General features: G+C 35.4%; 1 protein-coding gene across 1 annotated transcript in view; it reads right to left on the reverse strand.

Moving 5' to 3' along the window:
- MAN1A2 (mannosidase alpha class 1A member 2) overlaps positions 1-23,488 on the reverse strand; it is a 182,208-nt gene that overhangs the window by 62,647 nt on the left and 96,073 nt on the right. The window contains exons 7-8 of the mRNA XM_072766782.1: positions 9,478-9,601; positions 4,824-4,917 (exon numbers count right to left, since the gene is read on the reverse strand). Coding sequence (XP_072622883.1) covers positions 4,824-4,917; positions 9,478-9,601 — 218 coding nt within the window. The remainder of the gene's footprint in view (positions 1-4,823; positions 4,918-9,477; positions 9,602-23,488) is intronic.

Raw genomic sequence — 23,488 nt, forward strand, 5'->3', positions numbered from 1 at the left:
CTCAGTTTCCCTCTTTGCCATCAACTTGTCTTCTATGTCACTCACTCGTTCTTCCACCTCATTAACCCTCGTTGTTAGGGCTTCTAGTTTGGATTGCATCTCACTCAATTGACTTTTAATTTCTACCTGATTAGATCTAAATTCTGCAGTCATGAAGTCTCTTGAGTCCTTTATGCTTTTTTTTCTAGAGCCACCAGTAGCTGTATAATAGTGCTTCTGAATTGGCTTTCTGACATTGAATTGTAATCCAAATTTTGTAACTCTGTGGGAGAGAGGACTGTTTCTGATTCTTTCTTTTGAGGTGAGGTTTTCCTTCTAGTCATTTTGCTCAGTGCAGAGTGCCCAAAAACAAGTTGTATTGGGAAAAGGAGAAAAAGAGAGGAGAGAAAGAAGGAAAGAAAGGAGAGAAAGAAAAAAGAAAAAAGGAAGAAAAAAGAAAAAAGAGAAGAAAAAGAAAAAGAAAGAAAGAGGAAAAAAAGCTTGGGGGAAGCAAACAGAAATCAAAAAGCAAAAAAAAAAAAAAACAAAAACAAAAACAAAAAACAAAAAACAAAACCAAACAAACAAACAAAAAACACGGGGGAGTATCTTCTGATTCTGTATACTTAAAGTCCCTTGACTTCCCCTAGAACTTGTCCGTCTAGCTAGTCTTCTGGCGGAGGGGCCTGTTGTGCTGATTTTCAGGTGTTAGCACTTGGGGGAGTGAAAGATATCAGTGAAAGATATTTAACCTGTTTATCCTGTGAGGCCACTGTGAGGCTCAGTGGGGGTTTTTTACCCCGTGAGGCCCCAGGAGGAACAACCACAGTGGCAGCGGCCAGCTCTGGAGCCCTGGATTCACCTCCTGCAGTAACTAAGGAGCTCTCAGTGTGTGCTTATGGCCTGGATGCTCTGGGGGTGGGGCCGCTGATCTGCTCAGCTCGGGGCAGGAGCGTCCTTGCTGTCCTGGGCCCTCCTGGCCTCTGCCTCCCCGGGGGGAGGTCGGATCCTGGGCTGTGTCCCCGGCGCCCTGTGCTCCGGGGCCTGCGCTGTTGGCTTCATGCTCCCGGCCACGCAGCCGCCTCCGCGGAGCCGCCGCCCGAGCCCCTCCGAGCTGCTCCGGGTCCAGTCGTGCGCGCTGCAGCCCTTAGGGAGCTCGGCGCACTCTCCCCGGGGCGCAGGTGTCTGTTAGTGTCCCAGGGAGCCTGTGGGCATCCCCGCCCTCCTGGGGTCCTGCTCTAACTCCCTGCGAGCGCCTTTCTGCCCAGGAAGATTGGTGCAGCGCCTCCTTCCCCGGGACGGTGCTTTCCCGTCCTGGGGACACTTGCTTAGCCCAGCTCCTCGCAGGGCCGCTCCCCCTTGGATGCCTTTTGTTTATTTCTTTTTTCCCCGTCTTCCTACCTTGATAGAAGCGTGAACTCTTCTCACTATAGCATTCCAGCTGTTCTCTCTTTAAATCTCAGCCTGAATTCGTAGATTTTCAGGATGATTTGAAGGTTATCTAGGTAATTTGGTGGGGACAGGTGACTTGGGGACCCTACTCTTCCGCCATCTTGCCCCTCCTCCCACAGGATGTTTAAAACTATACTGTCCAATGAAGTAGGCACTAGGCATAAGTAACTATTTATTAAAAGCAAATAACATTTAACATGCAGCTCTACAACCACACTAACAACATTTCCAATGTTCCACCCTATATGTGGTTAGTGATGCCTGTACAGAAAGCACAGAAATAGAATATTTTCCTCATCACAGAAAGTTCTATTGGACAAGACTGCTTTAGTATGTCCAAATTATTATAAGTAACTCCAAAGGTATTGTAAATAAACCTTATATATATATGTGTGTGTGTGTGTGTGTGTGTGTGTGTGTGTATAGCTGGCAAATTTGTTTGGAATAAATACCTAGAAATGAGTCCCAGGTTCAAATGGCACACAAATTTTCACACTTTTTGAAGCCCTGAGTACAGGACTGTTCTATTTCCTTTATTAATTTAATAGATAAAGAATAGTGTCTTCTGTTTAGAAGATGCACCCAGGATCATTATGTTGTATATCTAAAAGTAATATAGTTGACCCTTGAACATCATGGGTTTGAGCTGCACGGTCCATTTACATGCAGATTTTTCTCAATATGGTATAATACTGTAAAAATTTATTTTCCATTCCTTATGATTTTTTAAATATTTTCTCTACTTTTTTGGATAAGAATGTAACAAAAAATATGTGTTAATAAGCTGTTTATGTTATTAGTAAGGCTCTCAGTCATCAGTGGGCTCTTAGTAGTCAAGTTTTCGGGTTAAAAGTTACACATGGATTGTCTACTGTGTGGGTGGGTTAGCACCCCTAACCCCCACGTTGTTCAAGGTCAACTGTATAATACTGTACGTCAACTATACTTCAATAAAATAAATCAAAATAAAGCTGCACTGATTTGAGAAGGGTGGTGGTGAAGTGGGACAAGAGAGGGACAGAGATCTCTGGTGACCAGTCTATGGAGATGCTACAAATAGGGTACCAAAGACAGTAGCGTTTGCAAATTCTACTATAGTAGCACCAGTCCATACAGAAAGAGGGTGGTACCACATTACATTGTCTCCATGTACTATTTCTCTCCAGTACTACCACTTTCAGGGTTAAAAATGAACATGTGCTTATTATTTCCATTCTTTTTTTTTATGAACCAAATTTCCTCAGTGTATTTTTCTAATGAGATGATCATCTTTTTTCTTACAATCTTCTAAGAGTTCTTGATACAGAAAATATATGAAAACTCTGTGTTCCAAATACATTCAAATACATTTCCTTAGCCAGTTATTTGCCTTTATTATGAAATGTAAGAGATTAATGTTTATATATAGTAAAAACTGGTATCTTTTTCTTTACAAAGGCTTTCCTGATTATTAAAAAAAAACACTGCATAGTATTTTCATATTGTTATTTTTTACAGTTAAATTTAAGTTTCACCTTAGAGAATATACACTAGTATATGACATAAAGAAGGAACAGAACATAATTTTTTCCTGTAAGAATATTCCCAAATCTTAACAAAATTCTAGGAGGTGAAATATACAATAAAATTCACCCAAATTACTAAGCAGGCATACAAACCAGTCACCCTTATCTGGAGTAAGAAAGTATATTTTTGGGCAGCCTGGGTGGCTCAGCGGTTTAGCGCCGCCTTTGGCCCAGGGTGTGATCCTGGAGACCTGGGATCAAGTCCCACATCGGGCTCCCTGCATGGAGCCTGCTTCTCCCTCTGCCTGTGTCTCTGCTTCTCTCTCTCTCTGTTTCTCATGAATAAATAAATAAAACCCTTAAAAAAACAAAAAAAGAAAGCATATTTTTATATTTTAGAAATGCCCTCAGGCTTTGTTTTTTTTCTAAAAAGTATCATTTTCACTCAGTCTAGGCACAGCCTTTGTATTTTTCTCAAAATAAAGATAAAAATAAACTACATGTAAAGAATTCCAGGAGATGAAAAGAAAGTACATAAGAGAAGCCAAAGATTGAGCTCTATTCCCAGATCTAAGAAAGCCATAAGTGTACTGACTAAACTGCTTTCCTTTCACAAAATAAAGGACAATTTCCTTGAGAAGAGCCTCCCAAATTCCATGACAAACATTTTCCTACTCTTAGTAGCAAACACCAGCATAATTTCGCAATGACAGATTAAACATGATTTTCCATCCATAAAATTAACTGATTTTACCTCTTTTTTACTATTTTATTCTGATATTATTAGTCTCAAAAATAACCCAAACATGTTATGCTAGGGACAAAGTTACACCTTCTATTATTTGTTCCAGTTCTATTTTTTTACAAGAGAATACTATTCATAAACCCATACTTTATTTCAGTTTTGTAAGTTCTACATTTCCAAATATTATTAATTTTTAAAAAAATCTATCCCTTCAAAGATCAATTCTAAAGCTAGTAAGAAGATCACCCTCTCTCCAAACAAAATATTATCTCCTCATTGAGGAAGCTACTTCTGCCTGTCTCACATCACAGTTGGTACGTGCCTCTACTATAACATCTTATTCCAACTATGTTTCCATGTGTTCGCTTACACTACTAGCCTGGGAGCTCCTTGAATTCAGACCAAGTTCTACATGGTCTTTCCCCATCTCTAGTTTCATCCAATAACTTGGCACAGAACCTGATAAATAAAAGATCCTGATATCTTCTGTTAAAATGACTAGACAGGGATGCCTGGGTGACTCAGTGGTTGAGTTGAGCACCTGCCCCCCGGCTCAGGGCGTGATCCGCAGTCTCAGGATTGAGTCCCACATCAGGCTCCCAGCCTGGAGCCTGCTTCTCCCTCTGCCTACATCCCTGCCTTTCTCTCTCTCTGTCTTTCATGAATAAAAAAATAAAATCTAAAAAAAAAAAAAGACTAGACAAAGCTTGTTCAAAAGTAACTGCCTTCCTTTCTAATCACTTAAGATACTCATTTGTTCTTCATATTCCTTTAACCAATATCTATCCCAAGAAATGCTCTGATCTACATGGAGATATGGTTTATAAATAGCAGCAACCCTTTCCAAAGGCCACACTATATTTTAACAAATTATTTACACATTATTAAATAACAAATTATTTACACGCTATTTTCTGAGAAATGAAATAAAATACTATTTGTGATAGAGTTTATTAGTGTTTGCATTTACAAGTAGAAACAATGAAGCTACAGAAAGATTAGAAATTTGTCAAAGGTAACAGCACTAAGCAGATCACAAAGTTCAACACTAAGGGATTCCAACCCTACATATAGTGTACTTTTTACCATATCAAGCAAGTTTTCAGACAAATAACCTTTAACACTGCATCGACTGTACTTACACTGACCCCAGCGACCTGTTCTTGGGTTCAAATAATTTGGATAAAGACCATTTGGACGATCCATCTTCTGAAGCAGTTTCCGAATGTGCATTACCTTAACACAAATAAAGAGTGCAATTAATAAAATAAATGTCATCAAGGCTTTTATTAATCTAGGTTATGTGGGTTTTCCTCACTCAGAGCCTATACCATCTCCCCTGCCATTTTTGTATGTGTGGTGATCAGCAAAGCCTTCTACTTTATAACTGATTATATATGATCATTATTTAAAGATCAAGCAACGATTAAAAACATAAAGAGCACAGAGAAAAACTTATTTAAATGCCAACATTTTACTATCCAGAAATAGTCATCAAAAACATCACAGATAAACATCATTCCAGACATATTCAATATGTATATATCTAAATATAAGAATAGAAATAATTTCCTAGAAATGGGAAGAGAAAAGGACATTTATAATAAAAAGTATGAAACTAATTTGAATAGATGAAAAAGTAAACTAAATTGCTGAATTCTAAATATTGATCCCATAATAGATATCCCTAAATTCCTAAATTCCAAAAATTCTGATTCCTAAAAGATCTCCCTAAGGAAGAAAAAAAAATCATAAAATATATTAAGGAGTTAGAAAATTTCCCAGGGGCTTTATCTGCAACTATAGATTGGATGGATTTTTTTCAGTGCTTACAAACAAAGGCACAAATGTATTCTATTCCTTGTATTCTTATTTGAAAATGTTCTCTTTCCATCTGAAGGATAACCTGTTTGGTATATAGGACTTGGGGAAACATCTTTGCAGAACCTTATATATATTTCACTATTTCCTGTGCTTGAGCATAACATGCATCCTTTTACGACAAGGTCCTAGTCAGCTTTCCATTGGGTGGACCTTGTCATCAAGCAGTTTTAGGACTGGGTTCAGGGACGCTATCTTATCTCTGCTCTTTCAAGGCCAAGATCAGCTCTATGTATAACAAGCCCAATCTGAATAATTCTGAGAACCAAGGTTAGTCAGTCTGAAATGATACTGTTAGGAAAAATGAAAAATCACATTCTTTTGTCTTCTGAAAACTATGCATACACTGCATCCTCTCCACCTCTTCCACATCTATCATTTCCTCTCAGAATCTTTTTATCCAATGCTTTTCTAAGGTCTATACCTTTTTATTACCTTGTCTCAATTTTGTCTTTACTATATTTTGTCTTTCACTAATTTTGTCCATCATAATATTTTTAATACTTCCTCTTTTATTACTTCAAAATGGCCTTCATTTTTGGTGATAACTTTTTCTTGTAATTTGTTACTGATAGCACATCTTACTATCTCTGAGCACTTGTATTTTTGTTGATACACTTGTTTTACAGAGAGAAGGGCTCCATCTTCCCTCTCATGGTGATGTTTGGTCAGGATTTAATTGCTATTTTCTGAGAAAGATTTTTTGGTCATCACTTATATATCATGTTCCTTCCCTCTTTTTCTGATATCTTTGTATAAATTCTCTATCTGTTCTATTTGATGAATTACTCACTACTATTTTCTCTGAACCAGAACTTATTATTCTTATTGACATAAGTGTTTTGACATAAAAGGCGAGGAAGAATCCTGATGCCTTTACTTCTCCCCAGATAACTGACACTAGCCATGCAACACTGCTCATCAAAGAAAATCTGTCATTCATTCTCTTCCCTCACCAAAATTTCCTCAGAATTCTGTTATTTCAGCTTCTCAATATATCATGTTTAGTGGGGTCCAAAGAAGCACCCACCATCAGCCAATGATCCTGTTCTCAATGTTGCTCAAGAGGACTTTGGTTTTATATCTCAAGACATACCACCAATTTCAGAGAATTGTTCTCTACTGGCTTTTTATTTTTAAAATCTGCAGCCACAAATATCCTCTCATTTTCCAAACCTCTCTGCTCTTAATGACCTATGCCAACCTTTCTTCCTATTTTGTGATATGAAATATCAAAAATCTCTTAACTTTGTTTAAAATGGTATTTACAGTTCTGTTTCTCCTTCCTGTCACTTTTAGGAGATTCCTATGTTTTAGGTCCTCCACTTCAGAAATACTATGCTAGATTATCTTCATTTTGCAAATTTATCACTTTTTGAAAATCTTTATGCTTTTTCTTCATTTCCGCTGGCTTTTATTCCATGTCAGTAAACAAGTCTTCAATTATGCATAGTCACTTTTGCTGTTTTTCATTTATTCATTACAGAAATATAACATTTAAGGTCTCAATTTTTCTTCAGTTCCACAATCATTTTATAATTTTATTTTTGGTTTGTATCCTTATTTGTTTTGAGTTCTAACTTTTACTGAGTTCAACTGCTATTATTGTATAAATTACTCACAGTGACTTTATGAAACTTGAAAATGCATTCTTTATCAGTCTTTTAATGCTATTTAACACCATGCTTTTGTTACCACCATGTTGCAGTATGTTTGCCTACTTGGCATGCTTTCCTTTCTCATCCTGCTCACATTGAACAGGGTTAGTTCTGACCTGAAATTTGGCTTGATATGGAACTTCTGAATTGTCCCTGAACTCCTTCCTACTGTGTGTCTTGGGAAGGGGGGGGGGGGCGGATATTCCTCCCCTCCTGGACACAATTTGAGATCTGAAGTACTAGTGCTCAAGAAGGATAGTGGTAAGAACCCCTCTCTGGTGCTGGGGACAGTTGTATACTCAACACCTCCAGCACTGGTCCCCTCTGTGAGATTAATGGGGAATTGTTGACTTGCTTTCCTTGCCCAATAAGGATTCAGTACAAGGTGGGAAACAGACTTAAGTACTGTGCCAGAAATTTTTTACCTTTTTTTTTTTGGGGGGGGGGGGTGTCACATACTAATGACATGAGACTGCAACCTTTCCATCTCTCATTGCTGTTGAAAAATTTTTGCTGGTCTTTACTATTTTTGTTGTTATTGTTCATCTCATCAGGAAAGGAAAAATCCTGTGGTCTGGCTCCATTGCTGTCTTTACCTGAAAATTCTTCTCCACTGATGAAATAGTTCATACACAAAAAGGACTATATATAGAATCTATATAGATTCTACTCACAACCCAATTAAGAAATACAACACTACAAACATCTTTGCTGCTCTGCTTATGCATTCACACATCACTGTCTTTGTCCTGTCTTCAGTCTTTATTTTTATGTTCATCATTGTCTTAACTCTACTGAAATCACTTTTGAATTCCTAAATAAATATATTATTCAGTTCTGCTTGTTTGAACTTTTTTAAAAAGTTGTATCATATTCTTTTTTTTATATAGAAGGAAAGAGAGAGAGGTGTGGGAGGGGCAAAGAGAGAGGAAGAGAGAATCTTAAGTAGGCTCCACACCCAGTGCAGAGCCCAAAGTGGGGCTCAACCTCCTAATTCTTAGATCATGACCTGAGCCAAAATCAAGAGTCTGACACTCAACCAACTGAGCCACCCAGGGGCCCCATATGTCATTAATTGGTAAATATAACTTAAATTCTTTTATTTTTCCTGCTGTATTGAATTTTATTATATATAAATTGCAAGTACAAACAACGTTTCTATGTATATGATATAAATGTGCATATCAAAGAATGGAATTGCTGGGTCAATACATAGGGTATTATGTATTTTAAACTTTATTACATTTTTCTTTTAAATTTAAGTCTTTAATATTCCTCAAACTGTTATAATCTACAATGTTACACTTGTCATGTTTCCCCATGTATGTGGATCTATTTAAGATATATTTATTCTGTTCATCAGTGTATTTGTCTTTATGTACCAATACTTCACTGTCAGTGTTAATAACTGGGTAATGCAAACCCATTCCATGTTTTTCTTCAAGGGTGTCTTGAATTTTTCTCTTCTATATAAATTCTACAAGGGTCTTATCAGTTTTTGTTTTTTTTTAAAGAAGCCATTAACGTTTTGAGTGGCACTGAATTGATGCTACAGAGATCAATCTAGAGAAGAATAAATTTTTTTATGATATTCTTTAGCTATACATGAACATTAACAAACCTCTCCACTTATTTAGGTCCTCTTCATGTCATTCAATTGTTTTGAACTTCATTTTATCTTTTGTTAGGTTTATTTGTAGGAAATTTAAACTCTTGTTCCTATCACATATGTTTTTGTAAATGATACTATCTATAGCTGGCACAGAGAAATGCTGTCGATGTTTGATATCTATAGTGATTTTTTATTCAAAACTATATATGTGATTTTTTCCTAATAATTTAAATACAGACTAAATTACTATTTTAGGTAAATAATCATGTAATCTGTGCATAATCCATCTTTTCTTTCTTCCTTTTCAATCCAATTCAATTATTTCTTTTACTTTTTGTTCATTTTGTTTTTCTTACCCTACCATGCTGGCTAGGAACACTGCAGCACAATGCTGAACAGAACGGACTTTTTAGAAACCTACTAGTGGTTACAACTTCTCAAATAACAGTAAATATTTTAAATAGAAAGGATATTTCTTTAGATAATTAAAAAAAAAAAAAAAAAAAAAAAAAAACAAGAAAGGGCCAGAGTCCTGATTAGCACATTTCTAGAAAGGCAAACATTTTCCTAGCATTAATCAAGTCTTTTATAAATCTTAAAGAACTCTTTTATAATAATCAAAGAAAAGAAGGTAAGAAAACTAACCTTTTTGTAGTAAACTGGGTCCCCTGTCAAGTAGCTGAGGTGGACAAACTCCATATGCAGTGTACCAAATTCAGCAAGAATGCTGCTACCTGCAGATGCCCAGCCCCAGTTTCGCCCTACTCCACTGAATGAAAGCAAAGGTAAAAGGAGACAGAATTGGAAAAAGACCAAACATTTTTTTAATGAATACATAAACTATAATTCTCTTAGAAATTATTATATTTAACACAATAACTTACTGATATCTAAATTTATTATTTTAAAAAAATTTTAATAGGTAATACAGCTAATGTTTTAAAAATCAAAATATAGAAAAGTATATAGTATATGTATTTCACCCCAGAAATCTCATCTCACCCCACCTAGCCCTTTCATGTTTCTTATGTATTACTGATAATCACTTTCATGTTTCTTATGTATTACCACAGAATTTTTAAGCATATATAAGCAATCCAAATATATGCCCTTTATTAAACAAAATATAACAAAGTACAGATAATCACTTTCATGTTTCTTATTACCACAGAATTTTTATGCATATATAAGCAATCCAAATATATGCCCTTTATTAAACAAAATATAACAAAGTACACATATTGCTTGTTATTTTGTATTATACTCTTAAGATGTACTGCAGTGGATTTCCATATCAGTTCATAAACAATTCTTTTATACACTGCACAGAATTCCATGATACTGATTTTTCTATTGGAATGCCCCATCCCAGAGGCATATGAAAATGTGTTAAAGCATTCTGAGTTGTATCAAATTTTGAAGGTACAATTAGCTTTTTTTGTGCTAGGGCCAAAGATATAACATGACCAATAACGGTCAGCACAATGTCATACAATAAAGAACTGTCCTGTCCTATATGTTGATAGTACTAGTGCAAAAAACAAAATTATGAACAAACATGACTAACCAATCATCTGTTGGTGGTCTTTTAGCATTTTTCTAATATTTTGCTTTAATAACAACTTTCACTGTGAATAATCTTATGTACATTTCTTTTGTATAGATATATTTCTAGGGTGTCTTCCTGCCTTTTTTCAGCCTGCCTTTTAATTTATTGGAAGCTAGACTATATAAATGAAAAAGCACAGACACTTTGAGCATTATATTCTTCCTAAAGCTTAAGTTTCTTCTAAAACACAGGATGCGTACTCAGGTTTCAGGCTTTGCTAAGGATAGTCTATTTCTATTTCATCTCTATTTCATCTCTACTTCTAGGGAATGCCCTCTGGGATCTCAGCTGGAAGTCTGGGGTGTGACTAAGTCCCCTTCACCTTGGCAGCCTTTAACACTAATTTCTGCCTCCCCAGTACCATGTGGCTGTTAAATTTTTTTTATTTGCCCTTAAGCCACCATCTTCTGTTTTCTGCTGGGTTTCCTTGAGTCTTGCCCCATGCATGTAAAACTGTAGAATCAGCTAACAACTTGAGGGAAATTTGTACATAAATAGAGGCTTTTCCTCTGCAAATCCCTCCTGTCTTTTGAGATTTTGTCTTTCATGCCTCTGGCAACTCTAAGACCTGACTCTAAGACCTGTCTCCTCTAACCCAAATGACCACCACTTCAGGTATGGCCTTTATGCCTGCACCATGATTTAGCCTCAGGGAACAAGCCAATGTTTATATGGAGATGACTTTCTCCTAAGAGGTCCTACCTGAGTTAGTTGCTCTCCAAGGCCATCAAACCATTTTGTCTAGCTTTTATGATTGGCTTGGTGAGAGGATCAAACTAACACAAGGTATTCCATGGTTGAATTGGAAGTCTAGATTAATTACTCAAATAGAAGAGTTCATGGGTTATTCCTATAAGAACTCTAAACCATTCTCCAAGGTCTTTTCTACTTTTAGGTGAAGTAAAAAATGTCTTTCTCTTATCTTATATCCACTTGTATACTGCCAATATATCATTATTATTATTCTGTCCTAAAAACATTAAAAAGTTAATTAAGACATTGCTACCTTGCTTAAAGTTCTTTAATTGTTTGGTGCTATTTTTACATGGCCTTTGAAAATATGATAAGCAAATACCACAGATTTTCTGTAGCAAAGAGTGAGAATGAAGGAAGAAATAAGGATAACTACACAGACCAGTCATTCATTTCCAAATATTAAGAGTCTAATATGCTCTGAGAGATACACTAATGAACCTGACATATAACATTGCTGCCCCTATGCTAAACAAGACCATTTTAAATGGTGATAACTGTTATAAAGAAAACTTAATAGAGAAATAAAATATTGAGTACTAATGACAGAAGTTAAAAGAAAAGCTCTTTATGTATAACATGAGAGCAATTGTTTCTGAAGTGACACAATTTGCATTGAAAGCTACATTCAGAAAGGGAGACAGAACATGGAAGACTCCTAACTCTGGGAAACGAACTAGGGGTGGTGGAAGGGGAGGGGGGGGGTGGGGGTGACTGGGTGGCGGGCACTGAGGTGGGCACTTGACGGGATGAGCCCTGGGTGTTATTCTGTATGTTGGCAAATTAAACACCAATAAAAAACAAATTCATTATTAAAAAAAAAAAAAAGAAAGCTACATTAAGAGAAGGAGCCAGTGATGAATACATATGGAAGAAGAGAATTCCCAGTAGCAGAATCATCAAATGCATTGACCCTGAGGAAAAAGGAAAGTGACTGGTATGGCTAAGAGCTGAGGAAGGGGAAGTGAATGATAAAGGATGAGATTATAGAGATTATAACTAGCTCTCTAACTAGGTATAATCTAGACTACTAAAGAATTCTGTAGGTCTACGCTAAATTTAAAATTTTTTTATTCTAAGTGTGATGGAATGTCATGGAGGATTTTAAGAAATATAACATCATATTTAAGGAATAAAGCATACTATTTAGAAAGATTACCCAGGCATCAGTATGATGAATGGATTACGGTGTGGTCAAGTACAAACACAAAGTCCCTAGGAAGTCTAACAGCTTATTCTTCCCTCTGAAAACCTTCTGCCCAAAGGTCCCAAATGAAAGTTTCATTCAAAGTGCATTTAAACAGTTTTCAAAAAACTAAATTCTAAACAAGACTTTTCATGTAGTTTACACATAATTTCATGGGAACAATCTAAAATGTTAAATTTGGTACCTATCTATATTCCAATAACTCAGAAAAATATAACACTGATAAGGACAGAACAGCTCCTACTATAAAAAGGTGGTAAGCCTGGGGCACCTGCGAGGCTCAGTGATTGAGCATCTGCCTTTGGCTCAGGTTGTGATCCCAGAGTCCTGGGATGGAGTCCCACATCAGGCTCTCTGTGGGAGGTCTGCTTCTCCCTCTGCCTATGTCTCTCCCTCTTTGTATCTCGAATGAATGAATGAATGAATGAATGAATGAATGAATACTTTAAATAAATACTTTTTAAAAAGGTAATGAGCTGACAAAAACAACCAGATCATAATTTCATGCAAATGCTGTAATTTTTAACTAGTCAAAAATAAAAAGTATAGATATTAAAATGTACACATATATAAATATGATCTCTCTTGACTGACCACTAGCAACTGGATTTTAGAAATATTTGACAAGACAAATCAACCTAAGTGTCCAATATCATATTAAATTTTTTTGATAATAAGTTTATATTGTTTTTATTTTGTTCAAAGTCTGTTAAAAATCTTTAATCAATGAGGTCAAGGAATGAAATAAAGTTTTCAGTATATTGCAGTTACTAATAACAAGGCACATGAACAGGATGAGGCTGACATTTATCTTAAAAAAGTAAAGGAGGAACTCAAAAACTAAATGATGAAACCTCAAACAATGTATAATTTTTAAATGGGAATATCTTGACTTAGAGGAAGATTCTTGATGGAGCTCCTATTTTTAATTAGATTTATATTACATACTTCAGTGGAAGAAATTTGAGAAGACCTATGTTTCTGCATCACCTAAATTAGAAGAAATACTAAAGTAAAATAAAAATAGAAGTTTTAGGTGTACCTGGGTGGCTCAGTCAGTTAAGTGTCTGCCTTCAGCTCAAGTCACAGTCCCATGTAGGGCTCCCTGCTCAGTGGGGAGCCTGCTTCTCTCTCTCCGTTTGCCCCTCCCTCTGCTACTCCCCGACTCATGTTCTCTGTCTCTCCCTCTCATATTTAAAAAAAAAATCTTAAATAGAAGTTTTATATCAAGTTATCCAATTAAAAAATGGGTAAAGGACCTGAATGGACATTTTTCCAAAGAGAACATAATGATAACCAACAGACACATGAAAAGATGCTCAACATCACTGATCATCATGGAAATCAAAACCACAATAAACTATCACCTCACACCTGTCAGAATGGCTAACATCAAAGACACAAGAAATAACAAGTGTTGATGTGAAGAAAAAGGAACCCTTGTGCATCATTGGGAATGCAAACTGGTATAGCCACTATGGAAAACAGTATGAAGTTTCATCAATAAGTTAAAAAATAGAGCTACCCTATGACCCAGAAATTCCACTACTGGGTATTTAATCAAAGAATATGAAAACACTCATTCAAAAAAGATACATGTACCCTTATGCTTATTGCAACATTATTTACAATAGCCAAAATAGGGAAGCAACCCAAGTGTGCACTGACAGATGAATGGATAAGGAAAATGTGGTGTGGGCAGCCCCGGTGGCTCAGCAGTTTGGCACCACCTTCAGCAGCCCAGGGCCTGATCCTGGAGACCCGGGATCAAGTCCCACATCGGGCTCCCTGCATGGAGCCTGCTTCACCCTCTGCCTGTGTCTCTGCCTCTCTCTCTCTCTCTCTCTCTTTCTCTCTCTCTGTCTCTCATGAGTAAATAAATAAAATCTTAAAAAAAAAAAAGAAAATGTGGTGTGTGTGCGTATATGTATACACATACCCACACACAAAGGAATATTACTCAGCCATCAAAAAGAATGAAATCTTGCCATTTGTGATGATATAGATGGAGCTAGAATGTATTATCCTAAACAAAATTAAGTCAATCAGAGAAAGACAAATACTGTATGATTTCACTCATATATAGAATTTAAGAAACAAAACAAATGAACAAAGAAAAAAAAGACAAAAACCAAAAACTCTTAAATACAGAACATTGGTGGTTACCAGAGGAGAGATGGCTGGGCAGATGGGTTGATAAGCACTGAGAAATGTATAGAACTGATGAATCATTATAATATATACATGAAACTAATATAATAATGTATGTTTGTTATACCTGAATTTTAAAAACAGAAGTTTTATGTAGAAAGTACTCTGAACAAAAGCAAAAGAATGGCATTTGTGAAAATACCTGGTCTAAAATATTAACACATTTTAACATGCAAAAATTTAGAAGTGAGAATATACTGCTTTTGAGCAGAATTTGAGCAACTGTAGAGAGAATACTTTCTCAAAAGCATATAAGAGTCAACTGAAGGTATCAATAATTTTAAATCTAGATAAATGTATAAGAATATAGGTATATATTCATTTAGAATTGGTTTAATTCTGGAAAATCATTTTTTTAATTGAACTATTTGAAAGATCACCCACTAAAACTAATTTGACAGTCTTTAAATATTTCAAAAATTAACTTATTTTAGCTCCTCCATTCACTCTTAATTGTACATTTATAAATAATAAACTTTTTGGTTATCATCATTACATAAAAGTTATAACACGTGAAAGTTGTAACACATTTTTTAAATTTTGTAAAATGTCAACATTTTCTCTATGACATCATTTAAGTGGCAGCACAGTTTTTGTCTTTTTTTTTTTTTAAGATTTTATTTATTTATTCATGAGAGAGAGAGAGAGAGAGAGGCAGAGACAGAAGCAGACTCCATGCCAGGAGCCCGATGCGGGACTCAATCCTGGGACTCCAGGATCACGCCCTGGGCCAAAGGCAGGTGCTAAACCGCTGAGCCACCCAGGCTGCCCTCTCTTTCTGTGTCTCTCATGAATAAATAAATAAAAATCTTAAAAAAAATTTTGCTTACCCAATCACCTTCCTCTTGAACACTCAATGTATACCTATGTTTCTGTTTTCATGAAACGTGCTATGATAAATACCATTTCATATAGGTCTTGCTTAGTAGATGCTTCCAATTATATCTATACACTGCCAGAGGCGCAAGTACAGAGTCAAAAGGGCTTTTGATGTTTTAAGGGCTTTAAATAGATAGTGATAGATCCTTCTTCAAAGATGCTGGATACAAGGAAAGCTGCAATATAAGAATGATCTTCGGGCAGCCCCGGTGGCGCAGCGATTTAACGCTGCCTGCAGCCCAGGGCCTGATCTGGAGACCCTGGATCGAGTCCCACGTCAGGCTCTCTGCATGGAGCCTGCTTCTCCCTCTGCCTGTGTCTCTGCCTCTCTCTCTCTCTCTCTGCATCTCTATGAAAAAAAAAAAAATGATCTTCCTCTCATATCCTTATCCACAAGAGATGTTACATTGTTTTAAAAAATTAAAACCTTCCTTACTTAACAGAAATGGGTTTACTTTCTGGGTTTAACATGCAATGGGTTTAATTTTTATTTTAATATGAAATCTCATTTTTATTACATTTTCACTTAATTGGGGAGAACGGAAAGGCCATATAGTCAATGATTTAAAATTCAAAAGATATGAAACAAAATATAGAGAACAAACTGATGGCTACCAGAGGGAAGTGGGGTGAGGGAATGGGGGAAATAGGTGATGCGGATTAAGAAGGGCACTTGTCATGATGAGCACTGAGTAATATTTGGAACTGCTGAATTACTATACTATACATCTGAAACTAATAACACTGTATGCTGATTATACTAGAATTTTTTAAAGTATTTATTTATTCATGAGACACACATACACACACACACACAGAGAGAGAGAGAGAGAGAGAGGCAGAGACACAGGCAGAGGGAGAAGTGGACTCCTCACAGGGAGCCCGATGCAGAACTCGGTCCCAAACCCCAGGATCATGCCCTGTACCAAAGATAGACGCTCAACCACTCAGCCATCCAGGCGTCCCTGATTATACTAGAATTTAAAAACTTTTTCTTAAAAAGACAGGAAACACAACACAAAGTAAAAAGTCTCCCTCTAAGCCCAGTACCTCTTCCAATCAGTTCCCAGCTCCAAAGCCAATCTTCTCACTTTCTCATCTATCCTTTCAGAAAATGTCATACCTACATAAGCATAATCAGATTTATTACAATAGGGCTTTACTTTGCATGTTGATTGGTCATTTCTATTTTTAATTCTGTATTTTTCCAAACATTCTAATATTTTTTCGAATGTAATAAATAGTGTTTTTCAATTATAGATCAATGGTATTTTTTGTTGTTACTTTTTTTTTTTTTAAATACACCCGTCAGCCAAGCCTAGGATCTGGTTTATTTATTTTTCTTTTCAAAGAAACACATTGAGGCATAATTTTATTCAAAAATGCATCAATTCAGGCAACTCAGTTCCAAGAGTTCCAGCAAATAAATACCCTGGTGTAAGAGTCAAGCCAATCTCTCCAAAACCTGTCCTCAGGCACCTTCACAGTCAAATCATACTTTTCCTTCACCCAGTCTCAAACAAACCATTAATCTATGCTCTCTATTATTAGTTTTGCATGTTCTAGAATTTCATGAGAACATAATCACATAATATATACTCTTTTGCATTTGAGTCTTTCATGCACCCTATCTCTGAGATTCATCCATATTGCCATCTCAGTCATTCGGTTCTTTTTATTACAAGTAGGTGCTCCAACTGTCTGATTACCACAACTATTTAGTTATGCACCTTTTAGATAACTGTTGGGGTTTTTACTGGTTGGGGCTATTATGAGTAAGGCTGTTATGAACAACCTCTGTTCAGACATCCGCTTTCATTTCTATTGGGCATGTAAATACTTTAGAAGGAAAATTTCTGGGTCATACAATAACTCTATTTTAACTGTATAAAAACTATTCTCCAAAATGGCTGTGCTATTTTATATCTTACCAACACAGAGGTCTATTACCTTGCTTTTTTGCTACCTATTTTTTACGGTCAGTTCTTTAGTCTTCTTTCCTGCCGTCATTTGGATTGAGGAATCTTTCGTATTTCTGTTTCTCCACTAGCTTATTTTTCTATGTGTGATTGCTTTACGGATTACAGTTTGTACCATTAACCTATCAGTTTACCTTCACAAAGAACACCACTTCACTTGTAAGGAAACAACATGACAACACTATACTCTCACATCGTCATACCCTTTGTGCTAGTGTGGTCACACACTTCTCTTCTATGTATATTACAGACCTCCAATGCAAAATAGCCAGTAATCTTTAAAAAAAAAAGTAAGCCTTTTATATTTATTCACATATTTAGTCTTTTATCTGTTTTTCATTTCTTTATATAGATCTGCCTTTCCATCTAGCATCATTAAATGAGTTCCTTTAGCATTTCTGGTAATAGAGGTCTGCTGGCAATAAATTCTCTAAGCTTTTGTCTAAAAATGCATTAATTTCACTTTCAGTTTTGAAAAATATTTCCAATGGCTAGAGAATTCTAGACTGACTCAGCACTTTCAAAATGCATTCCATTGTCTTCTGGCTTTTACTGCTTCAGACAAAAAGCAACTGGTACTTCTATCCTTGCTCTCTGTACATAATGTCTTTTTTTCTGTGGTGGTAAAAAAATTTTTTTCATGATTTTCACCCATTCATTATGTTTCTTTACTTTACCTTGCTTGGGTTTCTTCAAGTGTCTAGAATCTGTGGGTTTATAGCTGGTCGTCAATTTGGAAAATTTGGGGCCATCCCTTCTTCAACTAGTTTTTCTGCCACTATTCCTGCCCCCTACTGCCAACCACTCCATTTATATGTATTCTACACATTTGATATCGTCCCACAGATCATGGGCTATGCCCCTTTCATTTTTCTTTCTGTTTTTCGGTTTGGGTAGTTTCTAATGCTATGTCTTCAAGCTCATGGATTTTATCTGATGCACTGTCAAATATGCTATTAATAAGCTGGTCAAGTGAATTTTTAATTTCATGTATTTCTAAGCACTAGAAATTCCTTTATAAAATCTCAATTCTTATTATGTTCATACTTCTTTAAATCTCTGAGCATACCTATAATAGCTATTTTAAAATCCTTTACTGCAATCTCCATCATCTATTATTTGTGTATATGTTTCTACTGACAATTTTTTTCCCTTCTGATTATAGGTCATATTTTTCTGAATATCCAAATTTTATTTTCTTCAAGAATTTTCAATTTTCTTTTGACAATTAAATAACCTGTGGACAGTTTAGCTCTTTCAAGGACTGTTTTCAGGCTTTGCTAGACAGATCTACAGTTGTCTTTACTCAGCTAGCTCAGTTCTTCACCAGGGCATGACCTTTCTGTACTTTCAACCTATATCCCTAGTATTCAAAGACGTGTTTTAATTTTTAACTAGCCAATCTATTCAACTCTTTTATTATTCTGATAGTTTGTCAATTGATCATTTTCTTTTTCTTCCAGGAAAGCAATCATATGATCTGTTATTATAATTTTATCTTCAATCCATATCTTCACTTTATCCCTTTTTTCTTATTAGGTTACACTTGTTAAAACCTCCAGAAAAAATGTGAAATACTTTCTGGTTCTTGATTTTAATGTGGCATCTCCAACAGTTCATTAACTCTTCTCTTTACCAAAGCAGTGCAACTTCTATGCTTTTTATCATGTTAGAAATCTTTTAGTGCCTAGACAATATAAATAAAATCATTCTTTCCATTTTCCGGTAGAATTTATGCTCCAAGAAAGTCCCAGTAAAATTTAAAAGGTTAAGCATTTAAGTGAACTTATAAGTTCAGAAGCTATATGAAAGCCTTAAACCTCCTACTAACAAAGGACAAAATTTAAATAAATGAAAAGACAATAAATTATAGGAAAGGAAGATTTCATGTAAAGATGTTAATATCTAAATTTAGAGCAAACCCAACTATAGAAGATCAAAAAATGAACTAGACACAATAATTCAAATGTTCATAAAAATAAAATAAACATGTGAGAACAGCTGATACTGAGAAGCAGGATACTAAAGGGACCAGTACAACCACACAGTAATTATAGTAAAGTAATTAAATCAATGTAGAGCTAAAATAAACACACTAATTAATGCAAGAGAAGAAAGTCTAAAAAACAGATTCACATTTGGAAATACTTCTTATATTTCATTATATTTTATCATAAAATTATGACTTTGGTAGGCATTGAGAAGTTACTCAGTAAGTAATGTCAGAGCACTAACCTAAACATCTCAAAAAAATAAAGTTCAATTTTTATCTTCCTTCCTATACCACAATAAATTCTAAATGGATCAAAGGTATAAAAGAAAAATCAGGGGATCCCTGGGTGGCTCAGCGGTTTAGCGCCCGCCTTTGGCCCAGGGCGCGATCCTGGAGTCCCGGGATCGAGTCCCACATCGGGCTCCCAGCATGGAGCCTGCTTCTCCCTCTGCCTGTGTCTCTGCCTCTGTCTATGTGTATCATGAATAAATAAATAAATAAATCTTAAAAAAAAAATCAAACCATTACTGTACTAGATAATATGTTAATCTTTGAAGAAAAATCTCCCATAAATAATAGCGAATAGTATTTGCAACATATATGACAAAGTATTGACTTAGCTAATATACAAAAAGATCTTAAGAATTCATTTTTTTAATACCCACTAGAAAACAGAGAGGGATATAAAAAAAGCTTATACTGAATAAAATATACACAGCTTCACCGAAAATAAATGAAATGAAAATTAAGATAAGGTTTCATTTTGTACCTATCTGTTAAATAATAATAAACAGTATTTGCAAAATGTTAGGTAACTCTTTGATCCAACATTTCTACCAAAGACATACCAACACATATACATGTACACATGCATACATACACACACACACACACACACACACACACACACGATTCCCATATGAAGGACGTTTCTCCTAGCATTTTTTAACAGCAAAATTCTGGAAATAATCTAACAGTTCATTAATATCAGATTCTTTTAAAATTAATTATGGTACTTGCATAATCATTATTATAAAGTTCTTAAAAAGAATGAGGTAAATATACCTAAGTGCTGATATGGAATAATTTTCAAGACCCACTAATAAATGAAAATGACAAGTAAACAATACATACATATATACAAGGACATATATGCATATATAAGTACACCAAGTATCTGGAAGGATACACAAGAAATTGTAATAGTGGCTTCCCTAAAGGACTAGGGGTTTGGAACTGAAGGCTTACTTCATAGTTGAGTACATGCTATTTCAATACAAATATATTTACCCAATATATGTACTTCTTTTTCTTAAAATATCTAGCTAAATAAAAAGAGAAAAGTAAGTGAGGAGGAGAAATGGGGAGAAAGGGAGGGGGATCCCTGGGTGGCTCAGCGGTTTAGTGCCTGTCTTCGGCCCAGGGTGCAATCCTGGAGTCCCAGGATCAAGTTCCGCGTGGGGCTTCTGCATGGAGCCTGCTTCTCCCTCTGCCTGTGTCTCTGTCTCTCTCTCTCTCTCTATCATGAATGAATAAATAAAATCTTAAAAAAAAAAAAAAAAGAATTGTTGTCTTAGGAGAAGGAAGAAGACAGAGTAAGAAAATGAATTCTGATGCCTACTTAGAAACCGATAGAGTGGTTTAACAAAAATAGGGTCATATACTTGTATACGCTGTTCTTTGAATTAACATGTCAGAAGTATTATCTTTGTTCAAAAATTCACTTTCAGAACATTATATCAAATGGCTGTGTCACATTCTATTCTATGGATATCCCACTCTTCTGATTTTAACATTCATTCTATTTTCTGGTAATAGTGAATATAAACCTCACTGCTATGAGCATCCTTGCAATTAAAGTTTTGTAAATACTTAACAACTACTTCGTATTAAGATAAATTTCTAGAAGTGAATTTACAAGGTCAAAGGGTAGGCATTTTTCAGTTTCTGAAACCTACTGCCAATCTATCTCCCAAGTTACTCAAATTTCCAATTCCAACAACTATATGTAGTTCTCATTTCTTCACTATGCCAGCCTTAAATAATTCCATTTTTTTGTCAGTTTTCTAGGTAAGAAAATACAATCTTATTTCAAATCTAAATGTTCTTAATTACTAAAGTGGCTGGAGATTTTTTTGTTTTGAATTACCCATTCATGTATTTAGGAACTTTCTAAATAATTGGTGGGTATTTTTCTTAACAGTCAGTAAAAGCTATTTATATATTAAGAATGACACTCATTTGCTATCAATATCATTACTATTAATACTGTTCTAGTTTGTTACTCCCTTTAAATTTTATTCATAATGTTTTATAATAGCTTTAAGTTCAACATGGATGAAAAATTCAAGAGAAGCAAGCATTTGTTTAAAATTTAAGTATTTCCTGAAGTAAAAACTTTGTTAAATACCTGTTTTCTCTTTGTCTCTTTGATTGAGCTCTGCAAATTTTAAGGTATGCAACCTTCTGTTTTAAAATTCCAGTATAGTTAGCATACAGTGTTATATTAGTTTCAGGCAGGTGTACAATATAACAATTCAACAATTCTACACATTACTCAGTGCTCATTGTTGTAAATGCACTACTCTTAATCTCCATCACCTAATTCACCCACCATCTACCCACCTCTCCTCTGGTAGCCAGTTTGTTCTCCATAGCTAACAATCTGGTTTTTGGTTTGTCTCTTGTATTCTTTGTTTGGTTTTTAAAGGCCCTAATTTTTTAATTACTTACTCCTTCCTGGATAAGGAGAGATCAATCCAAGCCAAGTATTTATTCAAAATCACAATAGACAATTTCCCCCTTAAAAAACCTTCACTGAACCCTGTATGATAACAGAACTTCCTTCTGGAGTCAAGCTGAAGAAACTCAGTGGCACAGGAGTTTGAAGTTATATGGAGGATGCCAAAATTGTTGGCTAGGAAACATCACCTCTGTGTGGTTCCTTCTGCTCTCTTTTTAATGGAGTCTTTTATATATATTATTTTCTGCTGGCCACAGATGTTATTCTGCATATTCGGTTTAGCTTCATTCATTGTGCTTTTGCCAATCATGTAAGAATCATACCATTGTTTATGAGTCTTCTGTCTGGGATAGGTGTTATTTGAATGCAGTCACCATGTTAAATGTTAAGAAAATGGTGGTGAACAAAACAGGCATGTTTCTGTTGGATGGACATACACAGCAAGAGAATTCAATTTAATTGTAGAGGTTAAGCAATACTGCCTTTGAATGTTGCCTTCAAGGCAAAAACTCCAAAGAAAGTGCTTCCAGTCTGTTCCATAAGCTCACCCTCCAGATGTAAAGTAGCCTTTACTTATGCCCTATGTAGATCTTGTGACTTTTTCAGAGAAAAGAATTTCAAATACACTCTCAAGCTCTTCTTTCAATCTCCTGATAATAAAATTTATCTCAGTAACTCCAAGGCAAGCTTTCCAGTTAAAGGTTAAGCCTCTTTACAGAAATGGCATTTCTGCCCTTTCAAAAATCTCCTTAATTAAAGGATTAGCTGAAGCATTTGGAGGTTCATATATACTGGTTCTCTCTACTTTATCACCAGTCCTTCCTCTAAAAGCTCAATTTTCTTCCCTATGTTTCCTCATCTCTTATAGTTTCCCATCCCCACATCTGTTTTTTGGTAAAATTATTTCCTCTACTCAAAATGCCCTATCCATCTGTATTATCTATTGGTATCACACTCTTTACTAAAAGCAAATCAAAGTGCTCAATGAAAACTCTCTGATCTCCTTAAATAAACATAAACTTCCTTTTCTCTGATGATCTCATATCATGTTGACACTAATATCTTCTACTTATAATATTCAGGTACTTGTCATGTGTCATTCCACTGAATATCACAATGAAGCCCTGGCTTGTCCTCTGAAAGTAAAAACTCAATGAAATCTGTTGTATTTCTATACACCAAAAATGAAGCAGCATAAAGAAAAATTAAGGAATCGATCCCATTTACAATTGCACAAAAAATAGTAAGATACCTAGGAATAAACCTATGAACAAGGCGAAAG

Source organism: Vulpes vulpes, chromosome 8 (assembly GCF_048418805.1).
Source record: "Vulpes vulpes isolate BD-2025 chromosome 8, VulVul3, whole genome shotgun sequence".
Lineage (NCBI taxonomy): Eukaryota > Metazoa > Chordata > Mammalia > Carnivora > Canidae > Vulpes > Vulpes vulpes.